Genomic DNA, 23,454 nt, shown 5'->3' on the forward strand with positions numbered 1-23,454 from the left:
GACATGTGTGCATGTACTTCTGAGTGTCTCAGATAAAACAATATGGGCTTTGACCCAGTGGTCTTTACTCAGTATGGAGAAACACTGCAGGGTGAATTTCATCTTCAGGCATTATGGCCTGACCTGACAGATTGCTGGTTTTGGATAGTAATCAAAAAAAAAAAAAAAAAAAAAGGAGTGTGTGTGTGGGGGGGGGGGGGGAGAATTTGAAAGCGAGTATGGGAACATGTTTTACTCCCTTTCATGTTATTCACATTTGTGTGACTACTAAGATAATTAATCCCAAATTAATTTAGAGGCTAAGCAGAATAGTGCTTGTCAGTGCATGTGTGTGCACGCACACAAACACACAAGCACACTCTTATGCACATGCTGGTAAGAGATCATTGAGTTGTTGGGAGAGGAAGGCAGGTCCGTACAGCAACCTGCTGTTGCACAACACCTTGTTGACCTCTGTTCCTTCCCGCGGGTCTGGTTGGTGAGGGTGACAGTCATGCTCAGCCGGCATGGGCTTCAGTGGCGAGAGGAGCACCGCAGCTCCAGGCTCACTTTGTGACTGTCTCAGCATCCGGGGGGCAGGACGATCTGCAGATACAATCTGCCCCAGAGTCCTTTGCAGCAGCCCCAAGGAGTCAGGAGAGCTGCCAGGTCCTCTCAGGAGCGAGCCTGGCACCTCCACTGCCATCTGCAGAGGAAGGAGGAGGACAAGTTGGCCTGTTTGAGAGTGGCGGAACAGCAGGTTGTTTTTGCTCATTTCCTATTCACACTCATGTCCAGTGCTTCCTGCACGCTACAGAGAACACTGGCCTTGTCTTCACCTGGGCTCGGAGAATGTGGGGGGTGGGGCAGGACAGAATGGGAGCATTCTCCAGGTTCCCCGCATTTACATGCATATTTCCTCAGGTCTGCTAACAGTGGTCCCCTGAGAGCCAGGCAGCCACATGCATGTGTGAGTGCTTTTGGACGATAGTGCATTTTGGGCTGTTTGGGCTCCTTTGGGTGCAGTTGGGTAAGATATTCCATGTTTAATGAACTCTTAATCTGTATCCCCCATCCAGATATGTACTGTTGGATTATCCAAAGCATGTTTCAAATGTAGTCTTTGCATAAAAGGGATCACACTCTCAGTGGGGAGATGACAAAAAAAAAATATGTGAAAAGCGATTAAACGGCAACAAAAGCAGATTTTAGCCGTGGTTAGGTCCTGAGAAGGAAGCTTTTTGTGGACTCAGAGCCAGCACAGTCTTCCTCATGGAAGTGGGGCAGTTTTTTTTTTTTTTCCGTAAGTTTTAGACTTAGGATTCAGTGAAATTGGCATTCAGTATGGACTCTCCATCCCGTGCCCAGCAATGGCACTTGAATTTGAGTTATGAGTGGGAAGTCACCCTGGTGATCCTGACTTTGTGGAAATAAGGTGCAGCCACGTGGGTGCTTTCTGGTAGTTGTGTTCCACAAATACCACCCTTCCCTCTACCAGGATAACACGCCCTCTCTCTGCCTCTCTGACGAATCAGATAGGCCATGATTCTTGCTTGGCTGCATTGTGATTCCCCTGTGGATGCCTGTGCCTCTACACTGGGGCATTTTTGTTAGGGAATTTCTTCCCCTTTCTAGAGGCCTTTGTTTCGGGAAGGTGATCCGGGGCACCTCTTCAAGCAATTCAAGTTGGGCCTATCTCAGTTGCAGGCAGACACGCAACTCCACAGCGTTGAATATAATGTCGAAAAACAGTCTTGGACCAGTGCCCCATTGTTAAATAATCCAGGATTGATGCCTCAAATAAGCTTGTGAGTCCCCGGCACAGCAGGTTTGCCTTGCTGTGCTTGTGCAGACTCCATCATGCCGAGTAGGCCGTGTGGAGTCAGTGGAAGGGCCATCAGTGTGCGGCTTAGTGAAGCAGCTCCCGTTGAGTGAGCTTGCGTCTGCTTTATGTCAGCGTTTGTTCCAGGATAAAAGGGAAGAGGCTGCAGGGCTCCTTGATGCTCCTGTGTTTTCTGTCTAGCAGGCGAGTGCCAGCCCAGGAGCTCTGATGTTCGTCATTGCTGCATAACATGAAAGTCTGTTCTGGCAAAGGCGCTGCTAATCTGTGGGCAGCCCAGGCCTCCGTGACCCATGAGAACATTTGCAGCGGGAAATGAGTCCTGGAAAAGGAGTCTCGCAAAACTTTTTATCTGAAAACAGCTGCCTAACTTTTCATAGCAAACTTCTGCAAAATCTCTAAATAAATGAACAGTTGGACTGTAAAATTGTGTTCCTCCATATTTATGATCCCAAGGCTCATGGTTGCAACTGTCTTAATACTGCCATGGAGATGGCCAGACAGTTAAGAAGAGAACACGCTTTTGCTCGTCTTGACGCAGCTCTTAAATAGAACCCTGTGAAAGTACAGGCTGCTCTCACTGGTCTCTGTTTCTTGTTTGTAATAAAAAAGAATGTACATTTATGTTAAAAATGTCAGATTATGTAAGAGGTTGTGGGATCTTATTCTATATTGATTCTGTTCTTGCACTCATATATTCATACATGTGTCCACTGGTTCAGGAAATGTTCACTAAGCAACCACCTGCTCAGTGCCAGGCACTGCTCGTGACATACTGTGTAGATACATAAGGAAGAGGGCCAGCTGGACAGTGTTACTTTTTTCCCAGCACCAGGGAAGACTGTGGATTTTTGGGATATGACGCAGGGGCAGGGTTGATAATGCAGAAGTCTTGGGCAGAGATAGAGAGAACATTAAGGGCCACAGGTCTGAGTGAGGGGTTTCTGGGAAATGAGCCTAGCGAGTGGCTAAGGATTGACAGGCAAGTGCAGTAAGGTGGTTGGCAGCTAGGACCCAGAGACCCCCTGGCTTTGGAGGTGGAGCCCTGGAGGGACTGGAGTGAGGCCCTAGGCCTAACTCCTGCTGTGACAAGTCCATTCTGTGGGCTGCATGGAGAATCAGCAGGCCGTACAGGGAGGAAAACAGACTTGTTAGAGGCTTGTTACGGTCATGAGAGACGCTACAAGGGTTGGGATTCTTGTTGATGCATTGGTAAGAAATCAGGTGCTATAAATTTTAAATACATACATTTATTAATATCCTATGGCTGTGGTATTTTGGACACAAGATGTAAGAGATGCAAATCCAAGAGGACTCTAGTATTTTTTCTTAATGTGTTGTTTGAAGCATTATTTATTTATTTGAGAGGTGAGGGGAGAGGAGGAAGAGAAAGAGGAGAGAGAGAGAGGTCCTATCCTCTGGTTCACTCACTAAATGCCTGTATTGGCCAGGGCTGGTCCAGCAAAGCCAAGAGTCTGAACTCAATCCAGATTTTCCACATGAGTGATGGGAATCCAGTTGCTTGAGCCATCCCTGCTTTATGTAGTCTTTCCACAGTATGTGTGTATATGAGTATGTATAGAGCAAAACATCTTACATATGTGATTTTTAAATTTTTATATGTGATATTTGTTTATTAAGAAATAAATAGGGCATGGTGCAGTGGCCTAGTGGCTGAAGTTTTCACCTTGAACGCGCCAGGATCCCATATAGGTGCCGGTTCTAATCCCGATCTCCCCGCTGCCCATCCAGCTCCCTGCCTGTGGCCTGGGAAAGCAGCTGAGGACGGCCCAAAGCTTTGGGATCCTGCACCCATGTTGGAGACCCAGAAGAAGCTCTTGGCTTCAGATTGGCTCAGCTCCAGTCATTGCAGTCACTTGGGGAGTGAATCATTGGACGGAAGATCTTCCTCTCTGTCTCTCCTCTCTGTATATCTGACTTTGCAAAAAAAAAAAAAAATTAAAACAGATAAATGAATAAAGCTAATCTAATACAGAGGTTATCATTTGTACCTACCTACCTGGCAAAAGAGGTTCAAATTAAAATAATGTGTGTGTGTGTGTGTGTATATATATATATATATTTTTTTTTTTTAACTACTCTGAAAGATTCCAAGTGCTCTTTTTGTGCTTTTCCTTTCCTTTTTTTTCTTTAAGATTTATTTTGTTTTTATTGGAAATTGAGATATATAGAGAGATTGAGAGCAGAGAGAAAAATCTTCTATCCACTGATTCATTCCCCCAGTAGCCGCAATAGCTGGAGCTGAGCCAGTGTGAAGCCAGGAACCAGGGGCTCTTCTTGGTCTTGGTCTCCCACACGGGTGCAGGGTCCCAAGGCTCTGGGCTGTTCTTGACTGTTTTCCCAGGCCACAAGCAGGGGGCTGGATGGGAAGCACAGTACCTGGAATTAGAACTGGCGCCCATAGGGGATCCTGGTATGTGCAAGGTGAGGACTTTAGCTACTAGGCTACCATGCCCAGCCCTCAAGTTAAAATAATGTTTTAAAAAATTATTTATTTTCACTTTATCTGAAAGGGAGAAATTGAGAGAGATTGATCTCCCATCTGCTGGTTTATTGACCAAATGCCTATGACAGGTAGGGGCAGGCTGAAGCTAGAAGCCCAGACCCCAGTCAGGTGTCGTGTGTCGGCAGCAGGAACCAAACTACGTGAACCATCACATGTACGTTGGTTAATGTGAAGCTGCAATTTGAACTCAGGGGCTCTGCAGTGGGATGCAGGTGTCTTAACTATTCTACCAAATAATCACCCTCTGAGATGTAATTTTAATTGTTGTGTGATTCATATATGAGAATTTTCATGTTTAAAAAGAAAAACTAAAAAAAATTTTCAGTTTTAGAGCTTTTCTAATTCTGTTCTTTACTACTGCTCAGTGTCTTAACCTGAGGTGAGATGAAGGCATTGTTCTTGGGCTGGGCTTGCAGGCTAGAAGGTGTTACTTGCTGCGGGCATGGCTTGCATCAGAGAGGGATGCTCGTTCATTTACTTGTCCTTTCCCTTGAAGGACAGGATTCCTATATCAGGATTTTAGTAGCCAAGGATGCCATTGAATTGTCGAGTTCTTTAGGAGGGAATAGCAGTGAACTAAATGCAGATGATAATTGAATGACCTTTGCTGAATGTGAAATTGAAAATAATTTCATGACAGTGGTAGCGGAAGTACCCATGACTCATTCTCTGCCCTTTTCCTATTAGACAGATAGAAAGAGAAACCACACGGTTGGAGTCAGTACTCACTTCTCCAAACTTTTGTTTTATGCTTTTCATTATAAGAACAGATTTGGGCCTGATCCAGGAGGCAGTGTCCAAGGTTAAAAAGGTGCAGGTTACAGGTCTTACTATGCAGCCCTTAATCAATTACAAAGTTTTTTCTTTTTTTTCTTTTGCAGAAGGTGAGGAGTTTTATTTGGAAATCGATCGCTCTAAAAATTTAATAAAAGTAATAAAAGTACCTAGTCAGATAATTTTCCATTCTCTCCAACAGTGTTCTCATTCTCTGTGGGTAGCCGCTATAAACTGTGTGTCTGTCCAGAGTTTTCAGTCAAGCCTGTGAAGCAAGCTGGTGTGTCTGTCACACGGGGATCTCATTGTCCACTGTTTGTGCAGCTTGCCTTTGCCCTGGGTGCCGCATCATACATGTCCTTCCGTGTGCTCTGGAGGTCTTCTACAGCTTCTATGGGAAAACTATGCTCTTTTCAGTATATTTTTTCAACAAAATAAACATCTTTTAAGAATTCTTTCATTCCTTCCTTTCTTCTTTCTTTCCTTTTTCTTCCCCAGACACAGAACAAGACAGAGAGAAACAGAAGGAGAGAGAGAGAGAAAAAATGTAATCCCAACCTTTGGTTTGCTCTCCAGATGCCTATAGTGGTGAGGAATTGATCTAGAACTGGAAGCAAAACTGGGGATTTAATGCAGATCTTCGGTGTGGGTGGCAGAAACCTGAATCTTGAGCCATCGTTGCTTTCTCTCAGGGTGTGCCATGACAAGAAGCTGGAATCGGGCTGAGGCTGAGAAGGAAACCCACACGCTCTGATGTGAGCTGTGGTGTCTAGGCAGCCGTCTTCACTGCTGGGCTGAAGGCCCAGCCCTAACTTAGCACTAAGTTCCATTTCCCATGAAGTTTAAGTATGCTCATATATTGTCTGACCATTGTTTTTTTCTTTTAAAAAAAATACTTGTTTAGTTTTCCAACCAATTTTTTCCAGTAATGGGTTTTGATAAAACCTTCTTAGATGAGTTGTGTTTTAAAAAATAATTATGAATCACAGATATAACATATTTGGTGTACATTCATCAGGTGGGATCTTAAATCTTGATACTGAGTCTCATCTCTCATCCCCAAACCTTTTCAACCCACCCCATCTCTGCTGACATCCTTACTTTTGAATTTGACAAGGATTCTGGGCTATTCTATTTTCTGTGTTAAAACTGAATTGTGGGGCTCGGCAGCATGGCCTAGTGGCTAAGGTCCTCGCCTTGATCCCATATGGCTTCTGGTTCCAATCCCGGCAGATCCACTTCCTCTCTATCCCTCCTCCTCTCAGTATATCTGATTTTGTAATAAAAATAAAATAAATCTTTAAAAAAAAACTGAATTGTGGATTAAAGCTGGTTTTTATTGTGTGTTGTGTTTAGAAAAATTTATTTCACTAGGTTTAGCCAGATCTACCTGCTGTGCCCCTGGGTGTGCCTTATCGGTCAATCACCAAATATTTTTGAGAACTGACATGTGGGGGAAAGTCAGCTAGATGCTGTGATATAACAAACAGGTCACCCCAGAATTCCCTCACCACATACCAAGCAAACCACAACAGAAACAACTAGAAAAATATCCTTTTAAAGTTATTATAAAACTTATTGTTTATATTACGCATATTTATGGGCAACCACTGATCCATTGGAAAGTAAGCTGTAGAGGGCCATATACAAATAGAGTCATTTTTTCTCCCAGCCTTTTTGTACAGTTATTTCCATGCCAAAAAAATGCTCTCCTTTTAAAAGTTAAATTCAGTGTATAGCTGTGCAGCTGACTCCATAACCACATTTCCATCACTCTCAGAATTCCTTCGTGTCCTTTTGTGGTCAGTCCTTTGGCCCACCGTAGTTCCAGTAACCATAGATCTTTTGGATGCTACAGTTTTGCAATTTTTAGGGTTTCAGTACATTCTGTAGTATAGAATGTGGTTTTTTGCCTCTGGCTTTTCTGCTTAGTATGATGTTTTCCAGACTCATTCATGCTGCTTTGTTGGTCAGAAATTTGCCCTACCTTTCTGTATTCTGTTGTATGTTGGGCTTGAACACTTGGCCTGTATCACCCTCACCCTTTTTGGCTATTGTGAATAACGATGAGCATTGCTTACCAGGCTTAGTGTAGATGTATGCTATAGTTCTGTGGGGAAGACACCTTGAAATGAGATTACTGGATCATATAGTATATGTTTTACTTTGTTTTGGGTTTATTCTTACTTGAAAGGCAGAGAGAGAAGCGAGACAGAGAGTTCTTCCATCTGCTAGTTCACTCCTCAAATGTCCGCAGTGGCCAAAGCTGGGCCGAACTGAGGCTGGGAACCAGGAGTTTTGTCAGGGTCTCCCACATGGCTGCAGGGGCTCAAAGGTTTGTGCCATCTTCTGCTGCATCTCCAGGCACATTAGCAGAGAGCTGGATAGGAAGTGGAACAGTGGAGGCTTCAATTGGTACCCACATGGGATTCTGGCATTGAGGTCACAGGCTTAACCCAGGCTGGTGCTGGTTTCAATGTATGCTTAGTTTTTAAGGAAACTTCTGAAGTGTTCTGCAGAGGCCTGGTGCAATACCTCAACTGGCTAATCCTCTACTTCCAAGCACCATGATCCCATATAAGCCCCTGTTCATGTCCTGGCTGCTCCACTTCTAATCTAGTTACCTGCTTGCGGTCTGGGAAAGTGGGGGAGGATGGATCCCATGCTTGTGTCTCTACCCCCACTTGGGAGACTGGAAGAAGTTCCTGGCTCCTAACTTTGGATCAGTTCAGCTCTGGCTGTTGTGAGCATTTAGGGAGCGAACCAGCGGATGGAAGCTCTTTGTCTTTCCTTCTCCCTGTAAAATCTGCCTTTCCAATAAAGTTCTCCAAGGTAGATGAACCATTTTATACTCAAGCAATTGATGGGTAAGGTTTCTAGTTGTTGCAAATTCTTACCGACATCACACTGTTGTTCTTTTTGATTTTTGCCATTCCAGTGGACATGCAGTGATATATAATTGTTTTCATTTGTGTTTCTTCAATGATGAAAATATTGAGCACTCTTTTATGTACCTGTTGGAATTTCATATTCAGCTTTGCGGACGTGTCTGTTCAGTCTTACTGGATTGTGTTTTTTTTTAACTGTAAAACTATATATTCTGAACTCAAATTTTGTTAGATATTTAATTATATGTGTTCTAGACTTTAATATTGAAGTTGGCTTAGCAATTTAAGCTGCAGCCTGTGCAGTGTCAACATTCTATGTGGGTGCTGGTTCAACTGCCAGCTGTTCACTTCCAATCCAGCTCACTGCTAATGTGCCTGGGAAAGCAGCAGAGGATGTCTGAAGTGCTTAGGGCCATGCACCCATGTGCAAGACTTGAAATCTACTCCTGGCTCGTGGCTTTGGCCTGAACCTGCCCTGGCCATTGAGGCCATTTAGGGAGTGAACTGTGGATGAAGACCGCTCCTCCCTCTGCATGTTTCCCCTGATCCTGTAACTCTGCCTTTCACATACATGAAAAAATTATTAAAACAGGAAGAACATTTCCTGTTATGTTTTTGTTGGAAATACAGAAGCTATAACCTCCTCCGAAGAAATTGCTAATATATTTTTAGGACAATTTTATAATCTCAAAGAGGAGAGAATGAAAAGCCAAGTCAAAAATCAGAAAAGAAAAGAAGGAGAAAGGGGAAAATGAGTGTAAAAAGAATAAAAATGATTCAAAAAAGAGAGAACTATAATAAGAGGTAGAACTTGACAAGTTTTATCTGTGGAAGAAAGGAGACCAGACGTGGGAAGACAAAAATCTTGAGGAGTAGAAACTGTTGCAGGCGACCTGTTGTTTCTGTGACCTGTCTTCTGCACCAGTCACTGAGCTGTCCTCTCTCTCGGGCACAGCTTCCCATGTGCTGTCTGCTCTGTGAAAGGCTGTCCCTCCTCCTGCATCCCTATTCTTGTGTCTTGTGCAGAGACTGGGGTCGTGTGCTTTCCATCTTCTGTGTCTGTGAGTGTTCTCAGGTGGGCTCTGCTGCTCCAAGTTCTGTAACTCAGGCAGAAGCCCACCATCCCTGATCTAGTTCCTCTGCATGTCCAGTAACAGGTGTCTCCAAGTTTTCTATGGAGATTAAAAAAATCCGTGTGAAAGTTTTTATTATTGTACTTGGAGTATGGTATTTGATTATTCAATATCACAGCTGCTATCCAAGTGTGTATGTATGCTTGCTGGTTGAAAAGGGCGTTTTGTTATTCTTTCTACCTTTGTCACTCTATTCACTCTATTCACTCTATTCATCTTTAAAACTTCTAAAGTTCATATGTTTTCATTTTTTGGAAAGATACAGGCACACAAAATGAATGACCCTGAGTAAGAATGTGAGAGAGGGGAGTGAGAGGAGGAGGAAGAGAAAGAGAGAGAGAGAGAAACAAAAATTGTCCATTTATTTTTCACTACTGGAATGCCTGCAATAGCTGATGATGGGCCAGGCTAAAGCCAGGAACCAGAATCCAAGCATTTAGATATGGAAATATGGCATATTAAGTGCTGACCTAGTGCCTGCCCCGTCCTCTCTTTTACCAAACTAAAATATGTGAGAGACAAGTATCACAATAAGCATTGTGTCCTTGAAACTCCAGTGTATAAACACCATTGTATTTGTTCACCTGGAAAGTAAAGTTGGAAGTAATAATAATGAGTATTTACACAATGCTTGCGTATTGGGCATTTTCACCTTGTACTGACATAGAAGACATACAGGGTCCAGGACTGGAACTTTCTGGTTTCTATAACACTTAACATGCCTGACCAAACCACAGTCTGATAAACACAGCTGAGGCAGATGGGAGACCTGACTTTTTTTTTTTTTTTTTTTTTGTAAATGCTGGATGTGAACTCTTAACCTTTCAAGCCAGTCACCCTTGTCCAATCAGTTCCCATCCAAAGCCAGAAGGTGTCCCTAGACAGGGCCTCCTTCCCCATGCATTCTTTTGCCTGCCCTGGTCTCTGCCTTAACATGATGAGTGACAGTTTTCTTGCCTGTAATTTGTAGCTTTGGGATTTTTTTCCCTCCCAGTGGTTGGCAAGTATTCCCTTCCATTGAAATGAAATTTGCTTTGATCCTGAATCAATACAGGGTGAATATTTTTCTCTCATTTTTACATAGACCTTCAGCTATATAAAGTGAGATTATGGTCTTTGTTTGCTCCAAGTGATATAACGTTTCCCAGTTTCTACTCATGTCCTTCAAATATCTGGGCATCTCTATTTCTTCCTATTTTCCCATTTACCTGACTTTGGGTGTAGGCTAATTGCTCAGCTGCCACTCCAAGCCTTGCACCTGTAATTGAGTTCAGTACTCGGGATGTCCTGCTTCTCCTCTGCTTGAGTTCCCATTCTTATATTAAGCAGCCTAAAGTGACCGCACCAGCTCCTCAGCCCTGATAATGCGGTGATCGTGTCTTTTATTTGGAGAGAGGGAGTTGTCATCTTTCAGGCCTTTCTCTTTAGAGATCGATGGTAGAATTAAGGCAGTGGGCACAAGCTAAAACTGTCTTGGGGACACAGAGATGCATGGCCACTGTGTTTGTTTTCATAAGCTATAACAGACACCCCGGGACAGGGTATCTTAGGGAAAGAAGTTCATTGAGCTCACAGGTTTGGAGGATCAAGAACATGGCACCCACATCTGCTTAACTCTGATGGGGATGCCCTGCACTGCCTCCCAACTTGGATGGCATTGTGGTGGAAGGAATCACTTGGAGAGACGGGGAAGGGCTAGGTGTGGTCATTTGTAACATTTTTTCTGGCAGCAGCTACTTGGATTCCATCAAAATGACCCTAATCCCTTGTGAAGACAGGGCTCTCAGTGACTTAATCGCTTACTTATGGGCCCCACCCGGTAAACTCCCTTGTCCCCTACACCTTTTTACCTTACCACTCAGGACGAAGCATGAATCCTTGATGGACAAATTACACCCAGTCCATAGCATTCACTCTAGCTAACATGGGTTCAACTTGAGACCAAGGTTTATCTAGGCTTTAAAACCTTTCTAAAGATACACTGTTAACAGCCCCAGTGGTTCCTACTGCCATCTACTTATGGAGTTGCATTTGCCCCCCCTGAATTTCTTATTTATGTTGGTCCTTTAGTGATGTTGATGTTTGTCCTGTGAGATGATTTAAACTTTTTTTAAATCTGCCAAGTCAGTTGCTCTCCCCCAGTGTGCCTCATCTGACTGTGTGATGACTTTCCTTTGTGTTCTTCCTACTGTCTAGCCAGCAGGGTTCCTCTCCCTGATGCTCAGGGCTAGTCCCCCTCACTGTTGGGGAGCTCTCAAGCACAGGTCCAAATTTGAGAGCATTCTCTGCCTAGGGGGAGATCTGGTGATGCTTTCTCTGTAATTTGGCAAACAGCACCTCCACATACCAGGTGTAGACGCTGGATAAGACTTCCGTGCACGTATGCTGACGAAGACATGGATCACATAGACAGGCACAGGAGCACAGGTGGAGGGCAACAGAGCGTGAGGATAGAGGAGGGGTATTTTATTTGCCTGCTTAGTTATAATTGCTTGTGTTCATATTTGATTGGGGAATGAATGAGAAGCTAGATTTTATATGTCTCAAAAGTCATCCTGGTAGAACAAAGAAACATCTCCTAGTCTCAGTTTCCATTGCCATTGACACAGAATTTATACATTTGAATATATTTTAAGTTAATTTAATTTATGTACGTATGTAACCCGTAAAGAGTACTGGATCCTAAAGACTTAATTTGTTTCCTATTGGAGAGGCAGACACACATACACAGAACTCTTATCCCTTAGTTATATCCTCAAATGGCCATCCATAATGGCTGGGGCTACACTGTGTCAAAGCCAGAACCAGGGACTCAATCCAGGTCTCCCACAGGATGATAGAGACCCAAGTGTTTGAGCTGAGATGTTACTTCCTGGGGCCTGCCTTGGCAGGAAGCTGGATCCATGAGTCAAAACTCAGACTCAAATTCAGGTTCTGATGTGGTGGCTTTGCGGCTTATTTCCTGAACACTTTCTATGACAACTTTCAGAAAGAAGTTAAATCACATTATAATCTACGTGAGTATGTTGGTTGGTGCAGAGCTGCACAGGTGCCTGCTCACACCAGCACCCCCACTTCCTAAAGAATTGTTCACCGTGCATCTTTCCTTTTTGTTTTCTCGTCCTCCCTTTTCCTCTCCTTCTGTTGAATTTCATTTTATTCATTCAGAAAGGGCTGTTTGAAACCAAATAAGTTGGTTTTAAACCTGGCTTGTACAATTACACTTTGTAGAAGTCTGGTATAAAGTTTTTGTCTGCTGGTTTCTCAATTCTCCGTAGATGCTTCACATTGGTGATAACTAGTTGAAAGCCTATCTCTGCTTTGTTTATAAATCTGCAATAATGACAAATGATTCTACAAATCCTTTGTTCTCATGGGTAAATCTCTGCTCACAGAAGAGCTAGATGGCTCATATCTGATTTTGTGTTAGGTTTCTTGAATCAGAATGGACAAGCACTTGTTCAATCTGAGTATCTGTTACCTAACTGTGACTTGGCATAAAATGTACTATGTATTATACCTTTATTTGTTTCATTAAACAGATTTAGGCCAGGAGTTATTATTGTTATGCTAAAATCAGTGTAAAAAAGCAAGCTTACCCCTCTGAGGTTAGTTTATCTATGTGGATGGTTTCATTGTTCACCTATTGGAAAATTATTATTTCTGGAACAGAGGGCAGGCTTGAGGCGTGACATTGCCTGATTTGTGTCTCTGCCTCACTGCTGCGCTGCATCTGCTGTGCTCACAGTTACAGTAACAGGCTCCTTCGAGCACACTTTCTGGATCCTTGTAGGAAATCTGTAGCATCTCAGAATTTGAAATCAGGAACTGATGGACTCTCCTGTGGTTTAATTTCAGGGAACATACACTGGTTTATTTTTGCAAGCTTTAATTGGATAAACATAGTTTTTTTTTTCCTATGTGAAGTTAGGGAGATGTACTTTGGATGCAGATTGATGAGGCTAAGTTTATAAAACTGGTCTTCAGTCTCTATCTAGCTCTGTAAAATTTGAGATACTCTGTCCTCATGACTAAGGCTAAGCCTTGCCTCCAAGGGCTTATAGTCAAATTAAATGTGCAGGTATATACTCTGAACTTTGATGTATAGGTGATACTAGAAATATACATTTACATAGAAACTAGGTGTGTGAAATATATAATTGTATGTGCATCAGTAAATATACACAGACATGTCTATGCATGCTTATATATATAAATTTACTTTTTTGTATCTGTTGTCTGTGTAGTGGAAATTCAGTGTTTTGATTTCTAAACCAATGTGCTTATTGCAGTTTTTTGAATATCTGTGCTAACATGTACATGGAGCATGGCAAAATTAATTTAAAAAATGTGTAGTTTGCTTACTGCTGAATTGCAAACACAGGAATCTAAAATAGCATTCATTATGCATTTGAGTTTTATTTTTCTTCTGTGACCCTAAAGAGCCAAAGAAATGTTTTTATTTGTTCTTGAGTACTTACCCAGCGTGTGTGCATCAGGTCATTAATCTCTTTGAGCCCAATATTTTGTAACTTTCTTATTGACATTTTAGTACTTTTTTAATTGTATATGCACATGTAGCATATTTCTCATGATAAAAACCTGTTTGTTGGTTTCTTCTGAAGTATGTGGACTATTGCACATGTGTGTATATATATATATATCTTACTCTTTCTCTGGAGGTTGTGTTCCATTGAAGGCTGTGTGAGAGGAATAGCTGAGGCATAATTTCCACTGTCTGGACTTGCAGGATACATTACTAAGTGCTCTAATATAAAGACTTTGACAGCTCAAGCTTTAATTGTCTAAAGCCACATTCGTTACAGGAAAGAAGTGTTTTTTGTATTTGTTGAGAGAAATGGTTGAGGAAGTGGTGCTGTAATCATTAATGCAGTGGAAGTGGTGAAGTGAGATTGCTGGGCAAGGGTGGAGAGCCTCTGCCTGGAAGCTGGGTCAGCTCTGCTCCCAAAAGCCTTGAGCTGTTTTTGTGAGTGGGACCAGCATTTAGCATGTGACAGTTTCTGCCCCCACAGCACAGACCCGCTTCTGCGTGGTGCCTGTGCACAGCAAACAGCACAGGGCACTGAGTTCAGACAGGCTCGGTTCAAATTCCACCTAGGTTGCCCACCAACTTTATGGACTTATAAAAAGTCTCAGTGTTCTTTTTTGAAACCTGGGCAAGGGAAACTTGGCTGATAGTCAAGGGTGTGTAAAGATCAAATGGTCTCCGTGTAGAACCCTATATAGTTTACAGAGTATTCTGTGCTCATAAAGGGACTTTAACTGACCCGGTGTGGCCTCAGGGTCTTTACCTCCAACAGGCAGTCACTTGCCCTGGTGTTCCAGCTTCCTATGTGTGCTGGAACTTGCTCATTTGTGTCATATATTCTAATCTAAAGATTCCATCATCAGGAACTGATGCAACTGACTTTCAGAGCTTTAGCGTATTTATCTCAAAGAGAAAGGTCAGATTTTATCTGGGGCCCTTCTGAGTTCTCTCTGTTAGATTATGAGACTGTGACGATAAGAGGCCATTTCCTTTCCTCCTGGGTAGTGAGTTAGCACAAGACAGCTCCAGGATGTCCATCCGGGGATGATCCTTGTTAGGATTGTCCATCCAGGTGTGTGATGAACTTTCATGTTTCTAAAAAAATGCAATGGATTCCCTTCCTCGGTGTAGCCTGGCAGAGTGTACTTTCCATGCATCTAGCTTAGATGCCTTCACTGCATTGGCCATTGACCAGACAGACCCTTTTGGTTTGCAATTTTCATGCTGAAACGAAGCAAAGCACACTCATTTTCAAAACTTCTAAACATCAAGCATTTTATTCAAGCACTGTATGTTGGGATGCATTTTGTTGAGGAGCTGAAAACAGTTTTGGTGCTGTTTGGGCTAACAGATACGTACCTTTTTGGTAGTGGGGCTTCCTTTTAATTACTGGTGTCTGGGGGCCCCTTGTCCCTCCCGTGGGGAGACTCATCTTACCACTTTCCATTCTGTCACCCGCAGAACACTAGCCTGCTCTTGAGTTGCACAGACCATTGTTGTAGTTGATCCCATGGCTTCCTCTATAAACAGAGATGTCACACAGCCTCTCCCCAGCTTCTCCACGTGGAGGTAATAAAGTCCTTAGTCACCCTGCTCCCTGTCGTCTGGGTGAGCTCATTTTACAAGCTACCATCACAGAGTTCTTTGTTGAGCTCCCACAGGGACAGGTGCTGCCTGGGGATTTAATAGGCTTCGCCTCATTGACGTCTCCAGATATTGTCCCCAGGATGTGGAGAAATTACAATTACTAAGGCATCACTTAACCCTGAGGTCCTAAAGTTAGTTTTTAGGGTGCAGAAACTGCACAAATATGATGCAAAAGTATTCTCCAGGTACAGGGCAGAACATTTCAAAACTGTTGAGTTGGATATTGAAAGTGGTTTCCTGCCAGTGCTATATAGAATCACATGGGAAAGTTGGTTCTTTGATGTCACAGGGTGCTGTGCCCTGTGTCACTTGACTTGAATAGTTTTTGTATCTTTCTCCTCTATTCACATTTGTCAGCAGGCTAAAAAGCCACCAACTCCTTCCATTCGACGATGGTCACACATGGGTGGCTTAATTTCCTAACACAGTTACAAAAATAAAAATGTTTGAATTTTAAGCCATTGTGCTTCTAATGTTGCCTGGTTTCATGTATCCTATCTTGTTGGATTACTGACATTTCCCAAACTTTTGTAGTTCCTTCTGCATAATTGTTGGCCTCAGGTCTGAAGGCTGCGCTTTTTGAAAATGTCATTCAAATTATTTCCTTTTATTTGTACTTATGTGGCTTGCCCTAGAAGGCAAATGTCTTTTTTTTTTTTTTTTCTAATTCTTGAGTGGCATAATGCTGGGGAGTTTTCAGTAAGCTAATTAAAACATAATACAAACAGGACAGGATTTCTAATTGGAACACTGCTGACTCCTTTTCCTTAGCATTCTACGCACCTGTCATTGTGAGACCAAATAGACCAACACGTATGGGAGCTGATTCTAGAAGCAGGGCCAGAAGGCCCCTGAATGTGGGAAGCAGTGAGATAGCTGAGTTGCTGAACTGCTTGCCTCCTGATAGCTGGTAATCAGGGTGCAGGGGATTGTGTCTGCCTGTGTTCAAAGCTGTTTGGAGGTCATACAACTTGCCATCCTGTTGCAGAGAATTTGTGAATTCACACACAGGCACCTTGTTGCGTCTTTCACCAAAGGGGCGACACCTTGCTGTTAACTGGGAACCCTTGGTGTGTGTAGTCAGGATTAATCTGGAAATTGTTGGTTTTGTTGCGGAGGCCTTTGTTGTGGAGGGCTTAGTCATCGTTCAGTCTCGGTGAGGCCAGTGCTGAAAGGATGACACGGTCTTCGCCATGATGCCTTACATTTATCACGAAGCCTGAAAGTTCCCAGGGAGGTTTCGCACGCATGACCTCTTTGTGGGTGTCAGCAAGCCTGTGAGGAGGTGTGGGGTGTTATTCATGCTTTTAGGAGGAAGCACATTTAAATAGAACGAGACGAGATATGTGAGCAGCCCATGACAAGGAGACTTGTGCTGTTGATGTGTCTGAAGGGGGCAAAGAGAGAATGAACACAGATATGCACACCCCTGCCAACAGAAGATTCTATATAGAAGACCTCCGAATACCTTCCGCTGTCTGCTTTCCAGTGAAACAGCCCCTGCTGTTGGTTCCCATGCAGAAACACATTGTTATTTAATATACAAGGTGATGTCACCTCTGGGAGGGGGGTTTGGAATTCCCAGAGCCAAGGCCCTTCTTTGGCTGTCTTTCTTCCCCTCTGTGCCTTTCCCCATCCTCACACATAATAGATGATGCAGCCTCTTGGGTAGGCTGCTTTCTTTCAAGTCTATGACTCCTCTAAAATTCTTTGCCACCCCTGTTCAGATTGCTGCTGTCTCATCAAGCTGACAGTGGGCTCTTGAGTCTTACTTCTTGCCCTTGCCATCTTTCCCATCCTCCAAGAACATAGAGCCCCTTATACATTCAGCATTTCCCATGTGGTGCGAGTCATTCCTGCTTAATCTGTAAAGCAACCCTGTGGGATGTGACCCTGTGGACTGTGGTCCTGACTCAGCCCGCCTCTCCATGTTCTTCTCACAGCCCAGGGGACAGTTTCCCTGCACGGATAGTGGGAGCCCGGGCTTTCTGCTCTGTCTTTGCACCATGTCTTAGCTCTGCTGGCCTATGGCCCTGCCTTGTACTATGTTCGTACTGGTTCTCTGGCGTTCGGCTGTGTCTTCTCCTTTATTCTCCTTTGGGAAGCTGTGTCTGACCTCTTGGGCCTGGTCAAGTTGCCTACTTGCATTTCTGTGCATCACAGAATCTTCCAGAGCTACATGGTGATGTTGGAGGGAGACAACTTTCTGAGGATCAGGCCTGAGCCTGTAACATGGAGCAGCATAGGACAGGACCCCTATAGGGGGATGACGATGAACCTTCCCCGGCTGAGGGCCCATCTCCCAGTGACAGCCAAGGGATCCCCAGGGCTTGGCTCTGACAGTGTTTGCTACTACCTAGCTGTGCTGCTAATTAGGAGAGCTTCTGAGGAGATGGGGAAGTGCGGAAAGCTAGCAGCTCTGTCAGAGGCCCCTTCCCTAATGAGGAACCTGCAGCCAGGGAGCCAAACGCCAGTTTTCTCCTTTGTTCTGTGCACGAGTGAAGTCAGACACCCACGATGTGGATTCTAGAGCTCCTTTCTGCCCGAACAGGGCTGCAGGGTTTTCTAACTTGCCAAAAGCCGAGGACAATGAGTCTGCTGCATCGAATGTGTGTGTGTGCTGCAGAATGTCAGCCTCACTTCCCTCGTAGCTGCCGACTTATTGGAGCTGGTTTCCAGGGCTCCTCATATGTAACTGCTAAGGATATTTTTCAGAGGTAGGTTTTAGTTTTCACACTTGTGTGCCAAGTGGTGATTCCTGTATTGTTATAATTGCGGTGGTTCCTTGGCCTATTTTTAGCAGTTGGAAGTGTCTCTTTCCTGCTCTCAGTAAAGTATGTACTCATCCATATCCATACTTTTTAAATTAGAAATTAAGAGTTTTCTATAGTTTTGTACATGTGGGAGAAGTGCAGTCAGTAGATTTTGTGTTTATAATTATAAGGCATAATTATAATTTGCTATAGTTGTCCCTTTTAGATTCATTATTCTGTTAAAAATGTTCTGAATTCTTGTATGTTTTTGTGGGGCACAGTGCAATATTTCAATTCTTATATGCAGACAGCTAAGCCAGTCCAGGCAATTAGTATTTCCATTTCTTTTCTTTTTATTTTGTTTGGAATGTTCAAGAATCTCTTTCCCAATTCTCTCTTTTAAAAGAGTTTATTTATTCCAAAGGGAGAACAACAGAGAGGAAATGACAGAGATAGGTAGAAATGGCTTCCATCCACTGATTCCACTCTCTTCAAACCCCCTCACCACGCTCCACCCCTCAACCCTAATGGCTGTAACAACATGAATAGGCCAGAGTGAAACCAGGAGCCAAGAACTCTGCCTGGGTCTCCCACATGGGTGGCAAGGGCCCAAATACTTGGACTTTGATTTGCCTCTCCAGGTATGCTAGAAGGGCTGTGGATGGCAAATGATGCAACCAGGGCTTTGACTGGCGCTCTGGTAACTGTGTGCTGGTGTCACCAGCGGCTGCTTAATGCATTGTGTCATACACCAGCCTGTCTTGCAGTTCCTAGGCTGGTGTGCTGTGTGTTGTAAGCTGTAGTCGCCTCACTGTGTTACTTCCATTTGACTGCCTACGAGCCTCCTGTCCTGCCTCCTTCCTTCCCAGCACCTGATCATTTGTGTCCTATTTCTTGATTATGATTTACAAGCCATAAAAATGAAGTGAAATTTGAAAAACTTCAAGCCTTTTAAGATATAACTAATTTTACATCTATTTTTAAAGAGAGTAATGAGCTTTATATTATATATTATAGTCAGTAATGTGGCTAAAATATATTATGGAGATGACTGAATTTTATTTTTTGATAAACATTTGAAAAGTGGGAATTCTAAATATTAACACCAAATATGATAAATCTTTTATATTGAATTCGTACAATATTTGTGAGAAAATGTAGATATTAGAGTTTTCTTTTTTCATAGAATATTATGAGTTGACCTTTATTCTAGATTGCAATCCATCCTACAAGAATATGAAATTATGGGCATCTGGAAGAATTCTTTTGGTCCTATTTCTCTCATTGTAAAGAAATATTTTTCTTTTTTACTTGTAAAATCACTAATTCTGGTTTTTGGCAGTGATTTCTTATTTTGATATTTAGTGGTCAGGTTAGTCCTAAAATCCTGGCTTTGGTTATCTTGTGTGCTTTGCTTTTTTTTTTTCTTAAAGATTTATTTACTTTTTGAAAGGCAGAGTGACAGAGTAAGAGCATTGGGATGGGAGAGTAGAGGAAGAGATCTTACAGCCCCTGATTCACTCTTGGGACGGCTGCGTTGGCCGGGGCTGAAGCCAGGAGTCGCGAGTTCCACCTGGGTCACAGCGGGTGACGTGCTAAGCACTGGGGCTGCCGGCTTCTGCCTTTGCAGCCACATTGTCCGGTAGCTGGATGGCAAGCAGTGCAGCCAGCTCTCTTACTGGTGCTCTGATATGGAATGCCAGCATTTCAGGCAGTAGCTTAGCTCATTGCTTAATCCCTTCTTATCATGATGTTTCCCAAATGTCCACACCGCATTCACCCCTAATATTTGGGGACTTGGGGAGTGGATGACTATAATGGTCAGCTGTGATTGTTTTTACTTCCTGCTTAACTTTTGCTATCGGAGATAGTGTGTTGGAGATAGTCCTAAGTATTAACGTACAAGGTCCTGTGGGCAGTCTGTTCACTTCCAAACACCAGGTCCCTCAACATATTTAAGAGATGCCTTAGAACAAAACAGTTATATTGATTTATTATCTATAAATTACACTGGCTTTAGCACTCTGTAAATTTTTTCAGTTGATGAAAAAGGAATATTTTATTATTTTTTTTAATTTTTGGATATAGCAATAATTTATTGTTAATTTTCCCTAATGCATAACTTATTTTTAAGGTAGTCACAAATGCAAAGAGATTACTGACATATATATTTTAGTATACATATATGTTGGTTACTAACATATATACACATATATGTTAGGTTACTAACACATACATGTTAGTATATACATATAGTATATTTTTAACAATTGTTTGAAGTCTAGGAAGTTTAAATAGAAAAGTGATTGATGATGCTGATTTCAGAATTATTATTTTTTTCTTTCTTTTTTTTTAATTAAGTTTATTCATTAATTACATTGTGTTGTAATTTCGTAGGAACTGGGATTCTCCCCACCCCTCCCCACACCCTCCCCACATGGTGGGTTCCTCCACCTTGTTGCTTAATCATAGTTCAAGTTCATTTGAGATTCCCTCTTTGCAAGTATATGCCGAGCATAGAGTCCATCATCTTATAGTCCAGTCAAGTCCAACTACTTACTCGGGAGACCCTCTCTGGTCTGATGGCAGAGCCAGCAGAGTATCATCCCGATCAAATAAAAGTACTAACATACCATCAGCAACAATTGAGTATAAGTAATTATTTGGAAAGGATCTGAGAGAATGCATTTAAGTATTCACTGGAGAATGGAGTGTTTGACCTTTACATGTTTTTGATACTCATCGATTTCAAAGCTGTCAGACAAATGTAAGAACCACTGGTAGCCTTAGTTATGTGTTTTTGTTTGTTGGATTCACACAGACTGCCTTTTCAAGGTGTGCCCCATGAATCGATACTCTGCCCAGAAGCAGTATTGGAAAGCCAAGCAAGCCAAGCAAGGGAACCACACAGAGGCAGCCTTGCTGAAGAAACTACAGGTAAAGGCGAGCTTCACCCCTCTCTGACCTGCACTGGACCAGCACCACACTAGCAAAAGCTGCTGGCATAGCTCTCCTATTTGAAGATTTCACCCAGTACGTGGAGATTGAAAAGAGATGTCGCAGCACATTGAGAGTGAAGGGTGTTTTAAGCTGTGGGACGTTACCACCTGTTTCCTGGCATTGTCAGTGTCACGTTCTTGTGGCTGAATGTTAGGGTGTGCCACACTAATCCGAAGCCCCTCATCCAACTTAAAACCAGTTCATCATCTCAGGACGAATGTTGAATGCGGTTGTATTTTACTTTGCTGCAGTAGGTGATGTGTTTGCCTAAAAGACTGTGGCAAAACATAATTGAGAGACCGTTTTATTGGTTTACCTAATTATTACTCACCTGTCTCCCCGTCTCTGCAAATATAAGAAGTAACTGGCTTATTTTATTCATGGTTATAGTCTTCATTCCTGAAAAATTATTCATTTTTGGGGTCATTGTACTCTGTTTATTGTTTCTTCACTGAATATTTGGTGATCATCTTATAGCATGCTGCAGAACTGGAACAAAAGCAAAATGAGTCAGAGAATAAGAAACTGTTGGGAGAAATTGTGAAATACAGTAATGTCATACAAGTAAGTTTCCATTTATTATCTCTTGTAAGTGGTAAATATTTTATGGATAATTTACTGCATTACCCATATGGATGGTACCATATGGGCAGTGTTGAATGCCAAGCAGGATTAAAATTCTGACACATTTGTTCTTTGGTGGGAATTATAGAATTTGCCATATGTTCAGTTGATAGTCTGTGTTGAAGAGTAAGTTTGATGTGTATTTGGAAAGCCATGATCTTATCTGGATATATGTGAAAGTTATCACACCCAAAGGAAGATGGTGGGCAGTACCTCCCAAAGGCCTATAATAAATGCACCTTTACGTGAATGGAGCTTATGTTTGATGTCAGGAGCCTTGTTGTTCCATTTTGTACAGAGAGGAAAATTTTAACCATGCTTGTGGATAGCTATTTCTTTGAGTTGTTACTGGCACTTTTCTATACCAGTGGGGATGTCAGTTCTGATTTATCTGTTACATTTCTTTCTTGTGTTTCATGTAGATTTTTTTTTAGCTTTACTTGATTATTTGTTAATCTATGCCCTGCCTTGTTCTAAAAAAGAATGTGAGGCATTTCCCAAAAAAGATATCCCGTGTAACAAGAGAAAATAGAAATTAACTGGCGGCTGGGACAAAGGGAAAATAGGGCTTGGGTGGACAAGCTGCAGTTAGGGGTGAGGTGTGTTTATTCAAAGCTGTGTTATGAGGGCTGGTAAGCTCTGAGTGAGAGCCTTTCTGTTGTTGCCTGCATAGCTGTAAGGGGAGGTACGGAACTGGCAAATAAAGTTCCTGACATGGAGCCAAATCGGAGGTCTAGAGGCACAGCTGTTCCCAGAAACGAGCCTAAAGAAGTTTTGTCTCTAGTGTGTTCCCAAAGAGGATGCTGTGGAGTAAACAATAGCCTTGACAGCTTCCTCACAGTCAGTGCCACAAGGAGGTATTTCACCAGCTAGTTTTAAAAATAGTTCTCATGATATTTGGGTGTTTACCAGTGGAGAAATGCCAGGGCCCATGGCACTCAGAGCAGCAGAGCAGAGAAGAGGACCTGGGCCTGGAACTCCCTGATTGTGACCCAGTCTAATGACAGCTTGGGAGACTTGTTCAGAGATGGGTTGCACACTTCTTGGGCAATGCATCTCTTCGCTGTGTCTTAATGAATAGGAAGTGGAACTTAGATCCTTAGCCATGGTGAGTGGTAAAGAACCAAGGGTAAGATAATGAGTTTTTAAAAAAGTGATTTTTCCTCCCAATTAAAGAAGCAACCTTTGAAATAACTTCCTTCTTATATTGGGGCATTAAAATTAGCTTGCTTTTTTTTTCTTTTAAATGTTTGTAGTTGTAATTGGGAAACTAATTTTGTCTTAGTTTTCCTACTCCACAGAGTCGTCTTTTGGAATGATTTTGTCCATAGAATCCATGAAACCTGAGGAATAATGCTCTGTACCTGTCTGTGAAGGGACAGGGCAATAGTTGCCTGTGTAAGGTGCAGAGCCTGTTAGATGTGCAGCCCGCCTCGCTGAGGCTGTAGGGCAGGGCTGCAAATAACTTGACGTGGGTTGGTGTGTTAGTTCAGCAGCGTGTTGTGTTATTCTGGCTGTGTAGGCCTTGAGAGAAGTGACCTGGAGGAATCTCCAGATCTCTCCCCTTTGAGAAGCCTTGTTACTCTACTGTTACCAGTAGGTTGTTTCTCATCACATAATGATTTTGATAGGAAACTGAATTGGAAGTAGAGGTTAGGAAGAATCCAAACGAAGTCCACCTGAAAGCGTAGGATCTGAAGGCAGTTCTGTTTAAACGTAACCTTGGGCCATGTGATGTGG

At 42.7% G+C, this 23,454-nt stretch overlaps 1 protein-coding gene across 1 annotated transcript in view; it reads left to right on the forward strand.

Annotated features, from left to right (window-relative positions):
* Positions 1-23,454, forward strand: part of ITPR2 (inositol 1,4,5-trisphosphate receptor type 2) — a 418,343-nt gene that overhangs the window by 61,337 nt on the left and 333,552 nt on the right. Inside the window, exons 3-4 of the mRNA XM_058655945.1 lie at positions 20,912-21,027; positions 21,568-21,654. Of these exons, the coding sequence (XP_058511928.1) occupies positions 20,912-21,027; positions 21,568-21,654 (203 nt within the window). The remainder of the gene's footprint in view (positions 1-20,911; positions 21,028-21,567; positions 21,655-23,454) is intronic.

Source organism: Ochotona princeps, chromosome 27 (assembly GCF_030435755.1).
Source record: "Ochotona princeps isolate mOchPri1 chromosome 27, mOchPri1.hap1, whole genome shotgun sequence".
Taxonomy (NCBI): domain Eukaryota; kingdom Metazoa; phylum Chordata; class Mammalia; order Lagomorpha; family Ochotonidae; genus Ochotona; species Ochotona princeps.